Source organism: Monomorium pharaonis, chromosome 2, assembly GCF_013373865.1.
Source record: "Monomorium pharaonis isolate MP-MQ-018 chromosome 2, ASM1337386v2, whole genome shotgun sequence".
In the NCBI taxonomy this organism is placed as follows: Eukaryota; Metazoa; Arthropoda; class Insecta; order Hymenoptera; family Formicidae; genus Monomorium; species Monomorium pharaonis.
The window spans coordinates 25,845,317-25,863,555 of record NC_050468.1 but is presented as its reverse complement, the minus strand read 5'-3'; the positions used below and the strand labels follow the sequence as shown (position 1 = coordinate 25,863,555).

Below are 18,239 nucleotides of genomic sequence, written 5' to 3'. Positions count from 1 at the left end.
ACTGCTTCTATTCAACCCAATGCACTCCAATACGTTGATTCCGATGACGCCAACCTATTAGAGTATGTTGGAGCATGAGGCATGGCGACGCGAACAAACCATATGAAGATTATGAAGCATCAAGTGAATCCAAGTGAATCGCACTACTCTCAAGAATCTTGAGTCTCATGTCTCATGATGAACTATTCTCACTAGTTGTAAATGGTTCTAAATTTTGTGAAATCAAAATTGTACTATATATGGTAAAGAAAATGCATCGTCAAATGGAGGTTCAGCGATGTCTTCATTAAGAACAATGCATTTTTAAGAATATTCTTTTCTTTACTTAACATGGAAATGAGAACATCTTTTCAAACCCTAATTTTTACATAAAATATAATATTTGTGAATACGCTTGTAATCGTAATACTCCATGCAAAATGCAATGTAAAATCAATGACTTGCCCGACGAGTTGCTGGAGTACATTTTAAGCTTGATACCACCTTACAAGGATCTTCAGGAATGCAGACTTGTTTGTAAAAGATGGTATCGAGCTACCAAAAGTATGTTTTACTTGCATAATTTTTTATTATTTCAATTATACATTTTATAAATATACTTGCGTAGAATAAATTTAAAAAAAAAATATGTTTGTTAATTAGATGTAATAGAACATAATGAAGCACATTTTCAAAAGTCTGTTGCTTTTGGATCTTTGTTATGGAATTCGTTGCCATCTATGCACTGGATCTCTACCATTGGGAAGAGACATTCGCATTCTGCTTGTATATATGATAATTCTATGTATGTCTTTGGTGGCTGCACAGCCACATGGACAACGTTCAATGATCTATGGCAATTGGACTTGGGTACAAGAACATGGGTGAGACCAATCACTATGGGCAACTATCCATCACCCAAGGCTTGTGCCACTATGCTTTATTATAAGAAAAGTTTAATTTTATTTGGAGGCTGGTCTCATCCATCACCATATCCATTACATCAGGTAACTGTTTATTGAGGAAATGGCTAGTTTTGTTTGAAACATTATGTATATATATAGATTTATATTGAGTTTTTTTAAAGCAGTTTTTAATAAATACTATTTATATATTTTTTAACACTATTATATACATTAGGTCCCAACATTTCTAAGTTAATTTTATTACTTTTCTAAGTGTAAATAAATTCTTTAATGATTGTTACATATACTTTAACATTTCTAGAAAGTATTATATGGTTATTCAAAAAATTGTATATAAATAACAGCATTTTTAGTTTTTTAAAGAAAAGAAATTTTGAAACACAAAATTATTAAATCATGTACAGTGTTAAATTTATATAACCAAATTGTCTAGAAAATATAAATAATTAAGTTGTAATGGTACTGTTTAATAAATTTTGTTATGGATAATATTAATATCTTTTCAGCAATGGAAATTATTTAATGAATTACATGTGTATTCTATAAAATCAAATAAGTGGACTGCTATAAATACGTTAGAAACTCCACCACCAACATCCGCACACTCTGCAACAATACATAGGAATTTAATGGTCATTTTTGGTGGAGTTTGTAATGGATACAGGTATATTTTTATATTTCTGTAAAATTTTACACGCACACACTCAAGCGAGTTTATATTTATGCACATTATTGTTTATATTATTCTATAAGTTCCAATGATGTATGGTGTTTAAATTTGGACACGTATACCTGGCATAAACAGAGTACATCAAATTTAAAGCCCCAGCCACGTTATGGCCAGTCGCAAATTGAACTTGGAGAGAAACATCTACTTATACTTGGTAAGAAATACGTCTTTTTGAGTATGGTATTTTTAATTGTTCTTAAAAGCACATTTTAAATACTGAAACTAGCATCACTCTTGTTACTTTCATTTATAATATGAAATTTTTATTTATTAGTCAGTTATTTAAAATTGGTTAAAAAATAGTTTAACACATATAATTAGAGATTTGTATGCTTTAAAATATGCAGGAGGTTGTACAGGACCAAATGCTGCTATGAATGATGCTTGGTTATTAACAATGGAAGGTGAGTCTTGGACATGGAGGAAAGTCAACATGCACAACACAGAATGGGCACCAACACGTATTTGGTGTCATCAAGCTTGTAAGGTAGTATCATTTCACTTTCAAATATAACTAAATTGAACAATTATATGCTTATTATATATAATTGAAAATAATTACTATACAATCAATGTATTACTAGATATTTTAAGTTATAATACTGTTATTTGCAACAGGTTGGAAATTATATTATAGTACTTAGCAAAAATAGACATCAAACCAAACCAAATGATATGAGTATCTCATTAAAAAAGGTTGCCTGTCAAAGGAGTACTTCACCACGTTTGTGCGAGTCCAATCTTTTGCCCGAAAGGTGTGATACAATTATAATATTTAAGAATGTAACATTGTTATAAAGAGTTACGATTGATAAATAATTGTAACAACTTTGCTATTATTAACAAATTTTTAGGCAAAGAACTGTACCTACCATGGATAGAGATGAAAATATAAACGGACGGCATGGAGCGTTCTCCAGGTCACATTCACAAATTGCGCATACTTCGTCGCATACATCGAGTGTCCAAAAAACAATACCGTTTTACAATGATAATGCCTTAAGTATGGCCGCATTTCGCGATCAATCTCCGCATAGTCACGCAATCGTAAACAGACAACGTCAATTGGAATCGCTAAGAAGAATGGAGGAGAAAATTCGTAATAAGAAAACACAGTTAACGAAAGCATCTAAAAAAAACGAGAACACATTGTCGATATTTGTATTGGATATTACCAATGTTCTTTCGGATGATTGCAAGGCTTTGTGGATACCCTTGAAACAAAACGATCGGTCGGGGCCTGACGAGAGAATTCTGTATTCTCTTGTAGTGGGAAGAGGGGAACTGATAGTTTTTGGGGGTATTCGTAAAGAATATTCAACATTAGGTCACACCGATGTGGACGATTCTGTAGTATATAACGATCTCCATTTTATAAATCCACCTCGATATGTTATTTAATATTAAAAAGCAATTAAAAACAGTATTGCATTGTTTTATGTTATTACCATTATTTCGTTCAAAGATGTTATTTTTACCCTGCGAGGAACATATATAAAGATTAAATAGAATAATATTGGATTATAGCTATATTAAATATATGTATATTAAAAGTGTGATAAGAAACAAGTTGATTATATTAATATTTATACAATACAATAAAATATATACAAAAAGCTAAATATATGTACAAAAATATATGTTAAAATTAATTATAAATTTCATGTTTTTAAATTTTATTTACGATTTATATTTCAGAAATAATTTTTGTATAAATATAATTTTGCAAATATATTGTAGATTGAAAAAAATTAATGTAATAATAAAAACAATGTATTGTTTTATTATAAAAAAATATAGTGCAAAAATATATATAACTTCTATACTTATGATATCTAATCAATCGGAGAGACCTGAGAGCGGCCACCGCGGCCTTTTTCGTGCGACTGAAATAACTGAAATGTGGATGTAGCATCAGCACCAAATGTAGAACTACGTACCACATCCACGTTTGGCGCTGGTTTGGTAGCCGCTTTCAAGCTTCTCTCTGTAATCAATATTTTAATAAAATTTTAATCTTTTTTAAATCACATTAGATATGTCCTAGTGTCAGCCAGTAGGCCTATTCTGTAATCGTTAAGGGCCGATTTCACCAACTCCGGTTACCTTAACCGGTCGGTTATTCCATTGGAATTGACCAATCGTATTTGTTAAGTTTGCTTAACGACAAATACGATTGGTCAATTCCAATAGAATAATAGGCCAGTTAATTTAACCGTGAGTTGGAACCGGGCCTTAACGAGTTACAGAATAGGCCTACAGTTGGCTTAGCAAGAAAATGTTTTTTTATTGTGATTGGTTTTGCTTTTAGTTTCTGCCGGATCTAAATGTATTAAACCAATAATATTAAAGAATACATACTTTTCAATTTTATCTGGGTAAATTTGATGCGTGCGCATGCGTGTGTGTGTATGCATGGCATTGATGTACATCAATGTGTATGTACGAAACAATGTGCATCAATGTGCATGCGTCGGCGAAATGAAGGAAAATCTTTAACAATTTGAGAAGAGAATTGAAAACAACAATGGATAAAATTTTTCGATCGTTTCATCCGAGCCGATCAGCGCTGTACAGAAACTTCACGAACGAGCAAAGCACTCCGTGAGTAATGGACTTTCTGCCAAATATACGTATATATTTCTATTGCGTATACAATTCTGTCTGATTTCAAACGGATGTAAGTTTGTAAACACTTATACTTTTCAGACTATTTAATAAATTTTATGCGAGACAAAATATGTGTGCAACCAGTGGGAAACGTTTGTCATTTCCTCAAGAATATTCAACGTAAGGCTTGTAGTTTTATTATTTTTCCATATTTTATATATATATATATATATATATATATATATATATATATATATATATATATATATATGAAAATATACTGCATCACATAGCCCCAGGTAGCATAAATTACTCTTGACAACAAATTTAAAATCCTTTCAAAATGACATTTTTACTAATATTTTTATATTAAAATGATGACAAATAAATTAATTTGCTATCCGGGTAAGAGAAGGTATTTTTATTTTTATTGTTCAATCTATCAAAAATAGATTTCGCAAAGTATCTTTTATAAATTTTGTCGATGAAATCAATAGAAAAGTAACAGAAGCTTCATAAAATGCAATGGTAGAAGTAGAATATTGGCAATATGCTAGCAGTTTGTGTACCAACAGATCTGTTGCAAAGTATTGCAACAGATTGTGTTTGCATTTATATTAAAAAAGGATCGCACTATATAAAATCTACCAAAACAATCTAGTAATAAAAACTGAATAGAATCTATCATTTTTGATTATTTATAAAGAATTTATAATTTAAATTAAAATAAAACTTATAGATTCTATTTGACTTCTGCCATTATAATCTATTGGCTTTGATTGCTGCTGACAATCTGTGGATTAGATTTGCAATAGATATTTCATAAAATATATTTTTCATAGAATTTTAAAAAAGGGAATTGATAAAACACTAAGTTATTCATATGTATTATTTTCAGGACTTTCCTTTTAAATATTGATCACTTTAGGAAGGATGTTTCAGTTTGTACGTTCAACAGGCCTCTAAATTTATCTTCTAAATCTAGTCCCCTGATAAGTAACCAACAAAAACGTAGCATGTTTATCCAAACACAGGATACACCAAATCCAAATAGTCTAAAATTTATGCCAGGAGCACCAGTACTAGGGGAGGGATGCACGAAAGACTTTCCCAGTGCTAAAGACGCATACTGCTCCCCACTTGCAAAAATGTTATTCCGTATTGAAGGAGTAAAGGCAATATTTTTTGGACCTGACTTCATCACAGTTACGAAACTCGACGAGGATGTAGAATGGAAGCTCTTAAAGCCTGAGATATTTGCCACCATCATGGATTTTTTTGCGAGTGGATTGCCAGTCATGGATGAAACCTCTCAGCCTGCAGCAGATACGCGTACGATTCACACAATTTAACTTTTGTATGAAATAAAGCTAATTTTTTTAATTCACCGATTGAGCAATGCACAAAAATACAACTTTGCCCTGTAAAATATAATTGATTAATTGATGTATTTGAACAAATTTGCTTATATTCAAGCGAAAATAAAACGCTGAATAATCTTGTTTTTTTGTAGAAATTAATGCGGAGGATGACGAGATTGTTCAAATGATAAAGGAATTGTTGGATACACGAATACGCCCCACAGTACAAGAAGATGGTGGTGATATTGTATTTATGGCAAGTGTTACATCTAAATCTTAGCAAAATTTAACATAGATTTATCTGTTTATACACATTATGTTAAACATGATACATATTTTGCAACAGGGTTTTGAGGAAGGCATTGTAAAATTGAAAATGCAAGGTTCGTGTACCAATTGTCCAAGTTCAGTAGTAACATTGAGGAATGGCGTACAAAACATGATGCAATTCTACATCCCCGAAGTACTAGGCGTTGTACAAGTAGAGGATGAGACGGACAAAATTACTGAGAAAGAATTTCAAAAATTAGAACAAAAAATTAAAAATAAGGAAAAGAGTAAAGAGAAATAAGTGTGATCGTAGTTTGACTTGTAGGCGATAGTAAACTTTTACATAATCTTGTAATTTCTGTACAGCATATTTTGTGTATTGTTCAATTATAAATAATAAGACTTTCAAATACGGTTGAGAAAATTGGATTTAAACTTTTATTACAAAGTATTTATCTGCTGGATACAGAAACTTGCCAAACGCGAATAGTATTATCAGAGTATCCAGCGAACAATGTCTGGCCGTCAGTGGACCACGCGAGGGACAAGCAGAGAGGTGGTTCTGCTTTACTGGTTGCAGACACAACTTCAGGTTTCAATTCCTCCACCATCTCCTTGGTCTCGAGATCCCAGATCTTGATCCATGGTCCAAATGCAGCGCATAGCCAGTAACGATTAGGGCTAAAGCATAACGCCGTAATGATATCGTTATGGTCCAAGGTGTGGAGGTGTTTTCCGTCATTCAGATCCCACAGCATAGCTTTGCAATCCTGAACAAAAATATATGATTCAGGTGATCAACACGTTTTAATATCATACATATGGTTATAATATACTCACCTTTCCACCAGATGCACAAAGTGATCCATCAGGTGATACTGTAACAGTATTTAGGTATCCAGTGTGACCACTATGATTAATCTTCAATCTGCAATTTGTCAAGTTCCAGACCTGCAACAAGCGTAAATCGTTGAAATTACTATCGAGTCTATTGTGCAATCATGAATAAAATACATAGCATTTAATATCAGTCCCATATCCGCATACACTCATAGATATATCATGTGTAAAGTTACAACTATCCATCATTTTTATTAAGTAAAATTTGATGTTTACGTTCACAAATTTTGTAAGCATAAGCCTTGTCTTCTCACCTTAACAACACGGTCCCAGCCTGCAGAGACGATGATGGGATTCGCGTGATTAGGAGAGAAGCGTACACAACTGACCCAGTCTGTGTGCCCATCATCCTGAATGGTGTATTTGCATTCGGCCAATGTATTCCACAATTTAATTGTCTTGTCTCGGGAGCCAGAGACAATCTGACGGTTGTCCACGGAGAAAGCAACGCTTAAAACATCCTATGTTCAACAGAAACAGAACTCTTGATCAATTAAAGAAGCAATGTATATATTTATTGTCCCATGAACATTTGTGAATGTTGGGTCAATACTTACGGTATCACTGATTTGAATCAGTGCCTACCTCTTCTATTTTTCAATAAAAAAAAAATATAAAAAAAAGCTTCAGTACATTTTGTATTTCCCATGGGATTATCATTCTTTTCCAATGTAACAAAGACAATGAAAAAAAATTTCATATTATGAAATAGTATCTTCGTAATGTGAAACATTTTTCTTTTGCCTTCATTACAAAGAAAATCTGAACGTGCATCGTCACGATGTGGAAGGACGAAGTCACCTTGGTATGGTCTTCAAATCTTCTGGTTGTACGACCAGCCGCCAAATCCCAAAGACGCAAAGTTTTATCCCATGAACCAGACAAAGCGTAGTTACCATCGGATGAGAGAACTACGTCACTTATAAAGTGTGAGTGACCATAGAGACGCTTTTGTGGGATACCATAGTTAGCTTCGTCACGGGTCAATTTCCATACAATCAAAGTCTTATCTAGAATGAAAAACAATAATACATAAAGTACAATTATCACTTTCAAAGACTGAATGACTAAACTTTAATCAGTTTAATTAGTAAATATTTTATTTGTATGGATAAATAAATTTTATTGTTTAATACTCCTTCATCCCTTATGCCTTAGTTTAATAGACTAATTTTAAGGATATGACTAAAGAAATATAAAATGAATAGTAACTTGTTTCCAAAATATTAAGTATATATACATACATGATGTGCACACACATAAAATACAGATTTCGTTAGGCTAAAATTATCATGTTATATTAGGAATAAATTTTTATCTAAGTTTGATCAAAGTCATGGTTAATTTCATAATTTTTATAGCAAACAGATGGAATTTTATAAGATATACATAAAGTTAAATGATTAAATTATCATACTTTGCAACACAATAAAATTATGGTAAAAAGAAAAGATTAAACAAACTTTATATTGGTGAATAAAAATACAAATAAATAATTAGAATTTTGTTGTAGACACATGAAAAAGAGGGATCAGAAGCAGGGTCCCAAAACGATACTTGCCACGTGAAGAAGACAATATCATGTCTGGATATTTCGGATTCGTTGCGATTTGCGTGACCCATCCATTGTGGCCGCGAAGCGTGCCCCTCAGTTGTAGAGTTTCAGTCATTTTGAATCGTTCTTGGCTGCTCGATACCGCCGATTGGAACGGATTATTTCGCGCGTACCGTGTTGCACCGTATCTCTCAGAATGAGATGAACATAAAGGAACGAGGCAACGAGCGGCGCGCCGGACACGCTGCTCAATTATTTAACCGATGTTCATAAAAACATTGATGTGTCGCTTCCTATATCAAAATGTATTACGACTTAAGAACAGTTTACAATGCAACATTTCATCGCCAATCGCGAAGCAATTGCCAGTCAGAAATGTCCAAATAGAACCATTGACGCTTCTAATTCGCTATTGCAATCGCTTTAATCAGCGAAATCATAGTGGATCGAGTCATTTGCCAGTATTCGTAATCGAGTTTTATATTTGAGATTTAGCAATTTGTGGCCCCATTAATTACATTCAACAGAAAAAGCAGCTTTGTAATCATTGTAAGATTCCTCAATACGATTGGTTCTTGCTCTTAGATTATGTTATATCTAAATATACAAACCAATCATATAAAAGAATTTTACAACAGTTGCAAAACTGCCAATGGTTGCGTTCAGTAGAAAAAACAATTGATTAGCCCGCACTGTCAGATCCAGTGATCCAGTCAATCAGATGATGGCATCACGAGATGGACTTTTAAATCTCTGCGTACGTACGTATACTGTACACATGCGCTTGTGGAACGGTACTCCGATTCATGCCTATGGTGTGCGTGATATATGACAATGATCTATCCTCTCATGCACTCGATAGACATCCGAATCATCGGTGGAATCATCGGTAACGGGTCGAGGCCGAGCGAGCGGCGACCAGACACCTCTCGTACAATGATCGACGTGTCATCGACCAATTAACAAATACCTAGTCGGATTGCTGAATCGATTTGGAGGATCATTTATCAGGTACATTCTTGCCATTAGGCCGATCTGGTATTGACAATTTGAAAAAGTCACTGGTACTGGGCGTGATTTATACAGGAAATTATCAAGCTTCACCTTGTGAATACTTTTGTCTCGTGTTGATTTAGAGCTTGAGTAAAGCGCTCCATATTTTTCTTCACCGTTTTTCATGAAAGATGTCATTAATTTATGATATTGCAGCGCATTGTAAAAGTTAACGTTAAATTTTGAGGAGATTAATTATTATCTTGCATATTGTTGGTCCATTTGTATAGTATTGATGTTGTGTTTCCAAAATTGACAAATATATACTTATTTTCTGACATTCGTACATGGTTGAAAATAAAAATGATTTTTAAAAAGTATAGATAGCTCAAAATTAAATCGTTACGTATTTATCTAAAAGTATGCAAATATTTGTATTTGTCAATTTAGCAATGGCCACAGGTGGTAGTAGTTTTATCAGCAAACCAGCCAGAGGATGGTTGCATCCGGATCATCTAGTGAGTAAGGATGGAATTAGTTACACAGTGAAGGTATGTTCTATTCTATTATTTTACTCAAGATATGCTAACAAACTAACATTTAAAGTTTTATAAAAAAATTTAATACATGTATATTACAAAATGTATCAAGGATAAACAATCAAATTTTGTCATGTTTTATAAACAGAAAAACATTAATTTGAAAATGTTCTTTATTATGTTACATTGAAAGAGAAAAACATGTTTAATATTTTAAATAGTTCTAACAAAAATTTAATATTATTCATAAATATAAAACATATACATATGATATATATAAATTATAATGATTTATATAAACTTTTTAATTCTTGAAATACAGTATAAATATATTAAATTAATTAATCTATTTTTAGTACTTTTGAATTGTATTTGGTAAAAAAAAAGAATAATTCATGATTAAAGGATTTCTAAGGAGCAGTATTTGAAATCAGTTTAATCTTTGAGATAATTTTTATCATTACTTTTCTTCCCTTGTATTTTTATAACAAAACTGATAAGAATTGCTTTAAACAGAATTTGAGAAAATGCTGATATTCTTTATCAAGGATATCTGTATTTTAATAGTGATTAGTTTTTGTTATTCTTATTTGAAATTTGTTTTTTCTTTATATATGTTATTAATAATTAAAACTAATTTTTTTAATAAATTATATAAAGTGTAATTTAAAATATTTTATTTAAAGTATAATTTTTTCAATATCTATTTTTTTATAATGCAGATTTCTGTCAAACATTTACACATATTGTTGTATATAATTATATAATAAGTTTAGATAGTTTAAACACACTTTTTTAAATATGGTTTTTTAGTATACAGTGTACTGAGTGGTTATATTTATTTTATTAAAATTACTTTAGTAAAGAGAGGATGTCATCCACTCTTGAAGTACAAATGTCTCTGAGTGAACACTAAAGTGTCACACCTTAGCTATTACAGATGAAAATGTGGGAAGGGCAGTAAACAAATAGAAATTATCTTGGAAATGCCATTAATCTACTAAAGTAAAAATAATTTTTTTACATTATAGTATATTGGATGTCTCGAAGTATATACGTCTATGAAAAGCTTAGATTTTAAAACGCGCTCATGCGTAGCTAAGTAAGTTATTAAGAATTATTTGAATTACAACTTGTTGCTAGTGTCACAGATACTTTTGAACATATAACAAACAATTTCTACTTCATTTTCAGGGAATGCATAAACAGAGTTTGCGAAGCTGCCGGATTAAAATCTGCTGATAAAAAGAGAAGGGTAAAAAGTTATTACAGTTACAGATAACTATATTTATCTTTGTTTTAGCATTTTTATTAAATTTCTCTTTCAAATAGGTTGATAGGAAAGTGTTGAGAGCCATAGCAGATAAACCTCGCATGGAGCACAGCGCTACTAGTGTTACTTTAACTATTAGCAGTTGCAGTTTATCCTTGACTAACATTGAAACTGGACACATTATTGCGAAACATGATATGCCACGAATATCTTTTGCTTCGGGCGGTGATACGGTAAAGAACAAAAATATAACTACACATATTGCGTGCAGACGCGTACTATTTTTTATATATTTCATTTTTGTATAGAGTAAAATGATACAATTTCGAATGTGATACAATTTTAAATCAAATATTCTTTTCAAGATTCAAGTGATAATTCTAATCTCATGTGATGTCAATCATTTGCTTGTTAGACTCTCTGCATAAAAATTGTGTGAAAAGGAATAGTAATAATAACATTAGTAGTAATATTATTTCTTTCTTTCGTCAATTTTTTTATTATAAAACATAGGCGATAAAAAAATGGGAAATATTGGTTATACAAATACTATATTTAAAATTTTACTTTTCTATTGCATTTTCGAACATTTTTCTGAACTAAATAACAACTTTAATTAACAATAATTTCTTTTTTCTATTTATGTGTTAACTAATTTAGAGTGCAAATTGTTTCATTACACTAAAGTTCAAATATTTTATAATATTAAAAAATAAAAATATATAATAATAAAGAATTAGAAATTATATCATTCTATGTATGTATAGAAGTGAAATATAAAGCTATAATTTTATAGTAATCATAATGCATATATTAGTTATATTTTTTATTTAAAATTAAAATTACATCTTATGTAATTTATATAGGAGATATTGGATTTTGTTGCATATGTTGCCAAAAATATGCAAGAGTGGCGTGCGTGTTATGTGCTTGAATGTACAGGTGGTTTAGCACAAGATGTTATATCCACTATTGGACAAGCATTTGAACTCAGGTTTAAAGAATTTCTTACGAAGCCAAGTTCTCTGCAGTAAGTAGAAATGGATCTATTTATAAGTCTAGAATTTTATCAGTCTTTACTTATCATTTTCATGTTTACTTGTTAGCCCTGTATTAAACGGTGTCAGAGAAATGGACAGAGATTATTACAATGATCTACCAGGAAAAGTACCGCCAGATATTGGCCCACCACCAGTACCTCCTTTGCCTAATACAGCATCCACACTGCCTAATCTGAAGCATCATCAAAATCATGCGTCGCGTACTCATGCAGAAAGTATTGCAGTTGATTCATTTCCATCTGCTGCAGAGAGACATCAGCAGTTAGCAGGTAACATCTTTTATGAAATAACATGAAATAGAATAATTTAGAAACTCTAGTTTTTATATACAATTTTTTAAATATTATTATTTATTTCTATATTTTATCGTGTTTTTTCTTCACAGAAACTGGGAACTTAATCGATTTAAACTCAGATAGCACTATATCCCCGTCAATAAATCTAAATATGTCTGAGCACAATTATGTAAACGATAGTGTCATAACTGCAAACAGGGATAATCATCGTGATCCAGCATCACTTTTTGATGTTTTTGATATGCGTAAGAGAATTTTTATTATTCTGATGAAAATTTGAAATTAATCAGATCATAAAGATCTTTTAAAATAATATCGCTATAATTTTTATTAATGTCACATGATTACATTAAAATCTCAAGTATATTTTTATATAAAAAGATTTCAATAAAGATTTCAATATTAGAAATTCATTTCTAAGAATCTTGATTTTTATTTGTTTATAATATATCTATATTGAATTTTATTTATAATTCTCAGAGCCGTTCAGTTCTGCAATATCAGATATGAATAGACTAAGTCCCCGTTCACAGAAACAGCAGTTAAAACAAGAAATTTGGTTTCACGGAAGTGTTAGCCGATCTGAAGCAGAATCTATGCTTACTAGGGTAATATATTTATATATTTCTTATAGACTAGAAAAGTAAGAAATATCAGAAGAGAATATAATGCTGCAGGGTTGAAGCATAAGAGATGAAATGAGTGTTAAGGTACTGAAATAGCAATGGGATGAATGGGAGTGGGAGTACTAACATTATATATACATAGTGCTACTCCGAGTTATAAGAGGGCTTTTTTCTCCTAATCCTTCAGATTTTATTCCCCTGATTTAAAAAATTACTTTTTGCTCTCTTCTAGTATCTCTTATCTCTATATTATAAATTATATCATATGATCTTTTATATATATATATATATATATATATATATATATATATAAATAATTTGATATAATACATTTTATTTTGTTAGGATGGCGATTTTTTAGTTCGAGAGTCGCAAGGTTCTCCTGGCCAATACGTTCTGACTGGGATGAATAATAATACCCCAAAACATTTACTGTTGATAGATCCTGAAGGAGTTGTAAGTATAAAACGAAATTTATATAACAAAATTATTGATGCAAAAGATAAAGCTTGCAAACTTTTAAAATACTTATCAATTATAAATTTAAATTTTTAGATGTAAATTTTAATAGATGATAATCGCATAAAAAACGACGTAAATTTTTATTTACAGGTTCGCACAAAAGATCGTGTATTTGATAGCGTAAGTCATTTAGTGAATCATCACTGTGACAATGTGTTACCTATCATATCGGCTGACAGTGTTTTAGTGTTGCGTTATCCCATCCCCAGGCATACAAATTATTGATTTTAAGTTGAACAATAACTAATAGCCCGACTATCGCACACTGAATACGAATGAACGAACGATGAGCGATATATAATGATAGTTCTGCATTTTTGGACCTTACATCGTCATATTGGAAAAAGTATAGTTAATATTGCTCATCGCTCGTTGCAATATGCAAGAGTTATAAGAGCATAAACTTGGCAAAGATTTTCCGAAATATTATTTTGCACATCTTTGGGTGAAAATCTCTGGCAAGTTTTGGCTTTTTATGATATTTTTAAGATCAGTCACTTTATATAAAAGAGACATATATGGTTTGTAGTATCTTTTTATTGTATATGAATAGATAATTTGTGACTATTTTTCTGTGAATCTCCTTATAAAATGTGCCAACCTAACCAAAGTAATATAATTTCCATAATTTATCAAAGTTAAGCACATTCCAATTTGTTGTATAAAATATTAATTTGTCTTTGGATTATTTAAGATTTACATACGTAAAGATTTTATATATATAGATATATTTCATATATAAAGTATGCTTTTTATATTAAACACATTGTTGCAACCTTCTATTTATCATGCAAAAATAATTACAATAAATATAATTTCATGCGGTATATTGTCGTTTTATTTAATTAATTCTTAATATTATAAAAAAGTTTACATAAAAGTTTTGGAAATTATTAATTTTTTCATGTATTTTTTTGTTTGACATATTCAACATTAATTTATTCATTGCTGTAAATAATAATTTTTTTGTTATATTAAAAAACTTATAAAATGCTTAAATAGATGTTGTTCGTTACCATTGGTACACACAATTGGTATTAATATTACATCAGACAATTACTATTGCAAATAAAAATAAATTTCACAATTTATTTACAGTACATTTACCAACAATACTGAATTTATTTACAATAACGATCAGCTTTCATTTTACTTCTCCTATCTAACAGAGTTTCATGCAAATTTCCTTCCACTTTTGCCTTTTCCAATTCTGAACGATCGGACTTATTTATTCTTAACTTCTTGTCTTGAAACTTTTGAAACTTTCGCCTGTGAAATTAAATATTATTCATATTATAAATATATTATACATTTAGTTTAAAGTAAAATAAAGAAATAACAGACTAATACTTAATGCAAAGTAAAAAAACTTAATAAATTTTTATAGGTTTGAACAGTTTCTAGCTCAATAAATATATACATACAATTATTAATAAAATTCTACATAATACTCACACATAATTTACTTCAACTTCCGCAAGTGATCCTTGCTCTTCTTTTGGAATATCCTTATCAGGATTTTTAGAACGTTGTGTTATACTTCTTATAATAATAAATTCTGATGGACCAGCTGTCCTACTCTGGCAAACTATATCATCATCACTTGTAACTGACATAAAACATCCGGTGTTATTTAATATTGCAAGCTTGCCATCCTGAAAAATAATATAAAAGAGAATTTACAATCAATATACTTAAAAATTTTCAAAATACAAAAATGTTTCTACATTTAATAACAAAAGTTTATTTACATATGAAATTAAAAATATGACTTGTTAATTTGTTTATATATTAATAACTAGTAAAGTTAAATTATTATCTTAAAAAATTTATAAGCCTATGTTCAATAAATTTTTTAATTAATTTTTTTGATTAGCAAGTTGAAATCAAATACTTTAGGTGTTTGAAACAGAATCAATAAAAAAAACATACAAAATTTCTATCTAAATGTTAGGACTACACCAGTCACTGAATTATCAGCTTAATATAATTTAATTAATTATTTAAGAAAAATATTAAAATAATAAAACTTAATGTCAAAATAATAAATTGCAAGTTAATTAATACTTTTTAGATCTAATTTTCATATAGATTGTATAAAAATATTTTTTACTTAAAAATATACTGTTTTTGTTTATCAACTGGTTTAATTTCTTATTTATTCATTGACTCATGCAGTAATTATTTATTTTGACAGTCATATGGAAATTACTTGAAAAATTGGTTCCCACTGTTCAATAGGCCCAACTGCATCGCTTCGTCCAATAACAATACCATTTTTATCAACCCCAAGATATTTGCCATATCCCGATTTCAAAGCAACCTTAGTCTCGCTTATGGGAAACGCCGTTAATATTTCTTCTGGCGATGGGCTGTCTCCCTCAGCATGCGGTACTCCAAGGGTGAACAATCCATTGTCAAGTGCTTTCATGTAAGTTCGATTCCCAAATTCAATGGCAACTGTTCCAGTGATTTCAATCACATTTTTAACTTTCCACCACCCTCCTGTAAAACAAAATGCCATCTTTATATATTACAAATCTCTTTTACAAGTTAAAGAAATTCATAAATACAAATTTAAGATTATTTTGAATTGTAATAAAAGTATACTTATTTGATAAATTAGAAAATTTACTGTTATTTTTTAAATCTTTCACATCCATTTTGTCAGTAATGTAGATTAACTTTAATCTCAATTTAACTTACTTTTTATCGTTTTTTTTTTTAAATTCTTTATATAAAACAAATTCTATTAGACATTGTTGATTAAACTTCAGTAAAAGTAATTTCTATATGTAATTTGGCCTTAGAACTAAAAAAAGGTAATAGAAATAGTTAAATTGAGATCAATTAATCAACATTGATAAAAATAGATATAAATATGTTAGTATGTATTAAGGAGATAATTATGCAAATGTTATATAACCTCAAATCAATCGAGGAGAACATGTTAAACATTTTTTTAGTGTTTAATTTTTACTTTTGGAATATCAAACTGCGATTTTTTCCCTAAATCTTTGTTTCTAATCAAAAAGACATCGAAATAAATATTTTTCAAAATATAAGGTAAAAGATCTAAATTTGATATTTTCTAAAATTAATAAACAAATACCATGAGTAAGAATATCCTTATCCTCGACAGTGACATCCAGTTCTTTTTCTTGTTTCTTGGATTTTCGTTTCTTCGGTCTAAAAAAGAATAATGAATAAAATATTAGAAAAAAAACATAAACAAAATATTAAATTTCAAACAATGATGAGAACAGAGATTATACCTTGATTTTTCGCCTTTCAATATTAACTTTCCCGTCCGCACTTTTTCATATTCCGACATATTTTAATGCTTTTTAAACTTTCACTGTGATATCAAAATCGTACAAATAAGATAAAATATTATAACTCGTATTTCATACAGGACGCTACGGAACATCAACAAGAATGTTTTCCTTGCATAGAACTGTTATGGCTGACGCACCTGACGCTTGACAGGAGTGACAGATAAGGCCTGGTCTACAATAGCTGGAGTAAGCATGGGCGTAATGCTCGGTCTACAATGTCAGCAAGAGTAATGGAGTAGGAGTAAGAAATAAGAAATATGAAATGAGATTTGCCCATTTCGTTTACTCCCGGTTTTTAATTGGTTAATTGTTACTCTTACTTCTTACTCCAGCTATTGTAGATCAGGCCTAATTCGGTAGCCAATCAGTTTAATAGTCTATTTTTTTAAATAAAATTCGTCTAGCTAAAGTGATATGTTCTGTCTTACTGCGACAATTGATGGAAGTATATAAAGGCGTTTTTTTTTAATTCATCGATTAATTAATCAAGGAATTTAAAAATTAATTATCAATAAAAAAGTTTAAATTTTAAAAAAGCCAACAGATATCATAAGACATTAATTAACACAGGTGTTTTTATCACAAGAATTATAAGAGTAATTTGTGCAAACAAATTTTCATCTTTTTAAGAGGAATATATTTTTTTTTATACGTGCAATAGAAATTACTTAAATGGAAATCTTTGGTAACAATATAAACTTCTTTTATATTTCTTGCGGAAAAATCTGTATACATTCTTATTTTAAATTAACACTAAAAAAATATAAATATTTTTAATCATTCGATTTACAGTGTAATTAGCCAATTTCACGTGATATTAATAAATTTAATGTTTGTTTCCAAAGAAAACGTTTATTTATTCGATATTGGGCTTTTCAATACAGCATATTCCATCATAAAATACTACTTACAATGACACAAAATAAAAAATATCTTTTTTTATATTACATATAAATACCAATAGTGAGGTTTAATATGGTTTTCTGTTTAGATACCTATCAGTCTTTTGGCTTTTAAATTTGAATTTACGGTTTTCGATCGTCGGATTTCAACATTCAACCTATGATCCGGATTTTCATTAATTAAATTAGGTCATCTTTTCCTAAGGAATTAGAATATCCCTTCCAATCATGAAAAAATTAATATAGTAGAGCTTATGTCAAAATCCAGTCTGGTATAAACTTCGATGTATCCTTCAAGATAAATCCTTCCATACCTGCTGGGACATTAATTGTTCAGGAGATAATCACATACAATGAT

General features: G+C 29.9%; 5 protein-coding genes across 7 annotated transcripts; 3 read left to right on the top strand and 2 right to left on the bottom strand.

The window, feature by feature from the left end:
* LOC105830865 (F-box only protein 42) lies at positions 1–3,061 on the top strand. 2 transcript variants are annotated; one of them, XM_012670511.3, is made up of 7 exons: positions 1–543; positions 643–986; positions 1,412–1,569; positions 1,659–1,789; positions 1,983–2,122; positions 2,332–2,390; positions 2,490–3,061. In XM_012670511.3, exons 1-7 carry the CDS (start codon positions 420–422, stop codon positions 3,034–3,036), a joined length of 1,503 nt encoding a protein of 500 aa, XP_012525965.1. In that variant the 5' UTR covers positions 1–419; the 3' UTR covers positions 3,037–3,061. The 2 variants fall into 2 exon arrangements, with proteins under 2 accessions (XP_012525965.1, XP_012525964.1); XM_012670510.3 differs by having other exon boundaries at positions 9–543; positions 2,254–2,390.
* Positions 3,062–4,002: 941 nt separating this feature from the next.
* On the top strand, positions 4,003–6,300 carry LOC105830861 (NFU1 iron-sulfur cluster scaffold homolog, mitochondrial). The gene is made up of 5 exons (XM_012670505.3): positions 4,003–4,239; positions 4,345–4,425; positions 5,144–5,577; positions 5,759–5,862; positions 5,953–6,300. The coding sequence occupies exons 1-5, from the start codon at positions 4,163–4,165 to the stop codon at positions 6,175–6,177; spliced, it is 921 nt and encodes a 306-aa protein (XP_012525959.1). The 5' UTR covers positions 4,003–4,162; the 3' UTR covers positions 6,178–6,300.
* Positions 6,287–8,581, bottom strand: LOC105830860 (guanine nucleotide-binding protein subunit beta-like protein). The gene is made up of 5 exons (XM_012670504.3): positions 8,338–8,581; positions 7,578–7,786; positions 7,031–7,237; positions 6,717–6,827; positions 6,287–6,646 (listed from the first exon to the last, which is right to left on the bottom strand). The coding sequence occupies exons 1-5, from the start codon at positions 8,444–8,446 to the stop codon at positions 6,329–6,331; spliced, it is 954 nt and encodes a 317-aa protein (XP_012525958.1). The 5' UTR covers positions 8,447–8,581; the 3' UTR covers positions 6,287–6,328.
* A 416-nt stretch (positions 8,582–8,997) lies between these two features.
* On the top strand, positions 8,998–14,466 carry LOC105830863 (SHC-transforming protein 1). Of its 2 annotated transcripts, none has more exons than XM_012670507.3 (12): positions 8,998–9,088; positions 9,194–9,342; positions 9,775–9,875; positions 10,895–10,965; positions 11,058–11,118; positions 11,196–11,369; positions 12,003–12,166; positions 12,243–12,466; positions 12,583–12,738; positions 12,974–13,101; positions 13,465–13,575; positions 13,732–14,466. In XM_012670507.3, the coding sequence occupies exons 3-12, from the start codon at positions 9,777–9,779 to the stop codon at positions 13,864–13,866; spliced, it is 1,323 nt and encodes a 440-aa protein (XP_012525961.1). In that variant the 5' UTR covers positions 8,998–9,088; positions 9,194–9,342; positions 9,775–9,776; the 3' UTR covers positions 13,867–14,466. The 2 variants fall into 2 exon arrangements, with proteins under 2 accessions (XP_012525961.1, XP_036138438.1); XM_036282545.1 differs by having other exon boundaries at positions 9,074–9,092.
* Positions 14,467–14,572: 106 nt separating this feature from the next.
* LOC105830855 (protein FRG1 homolog) lies at positions 14,573–17,222 on the bottom strand. Its single transcript, XM_012670494.3, has 5 exons — positions 16,917–17,222; positions 16,754–16,830; positions 15,854–16,146; positions 15,097–15,296; positions 14,573–14,910 (listed from the first exon to the last, which is right to left on the bottom strand). The coding sequence occupies exons 1-5, from the start codon at positions 16,973–16,975 to the stop codon at positions 14,763–14,765; spliced, it is 777 nt and encodes a 258-aa protein (XP_012525948.1). The 5' UTR covers positions 16,976–17,222; the 3' UTR covers positions 14,573–14,762.
* Positions 17,223–18,239: the final 1,017 nt, after the last annotated feature.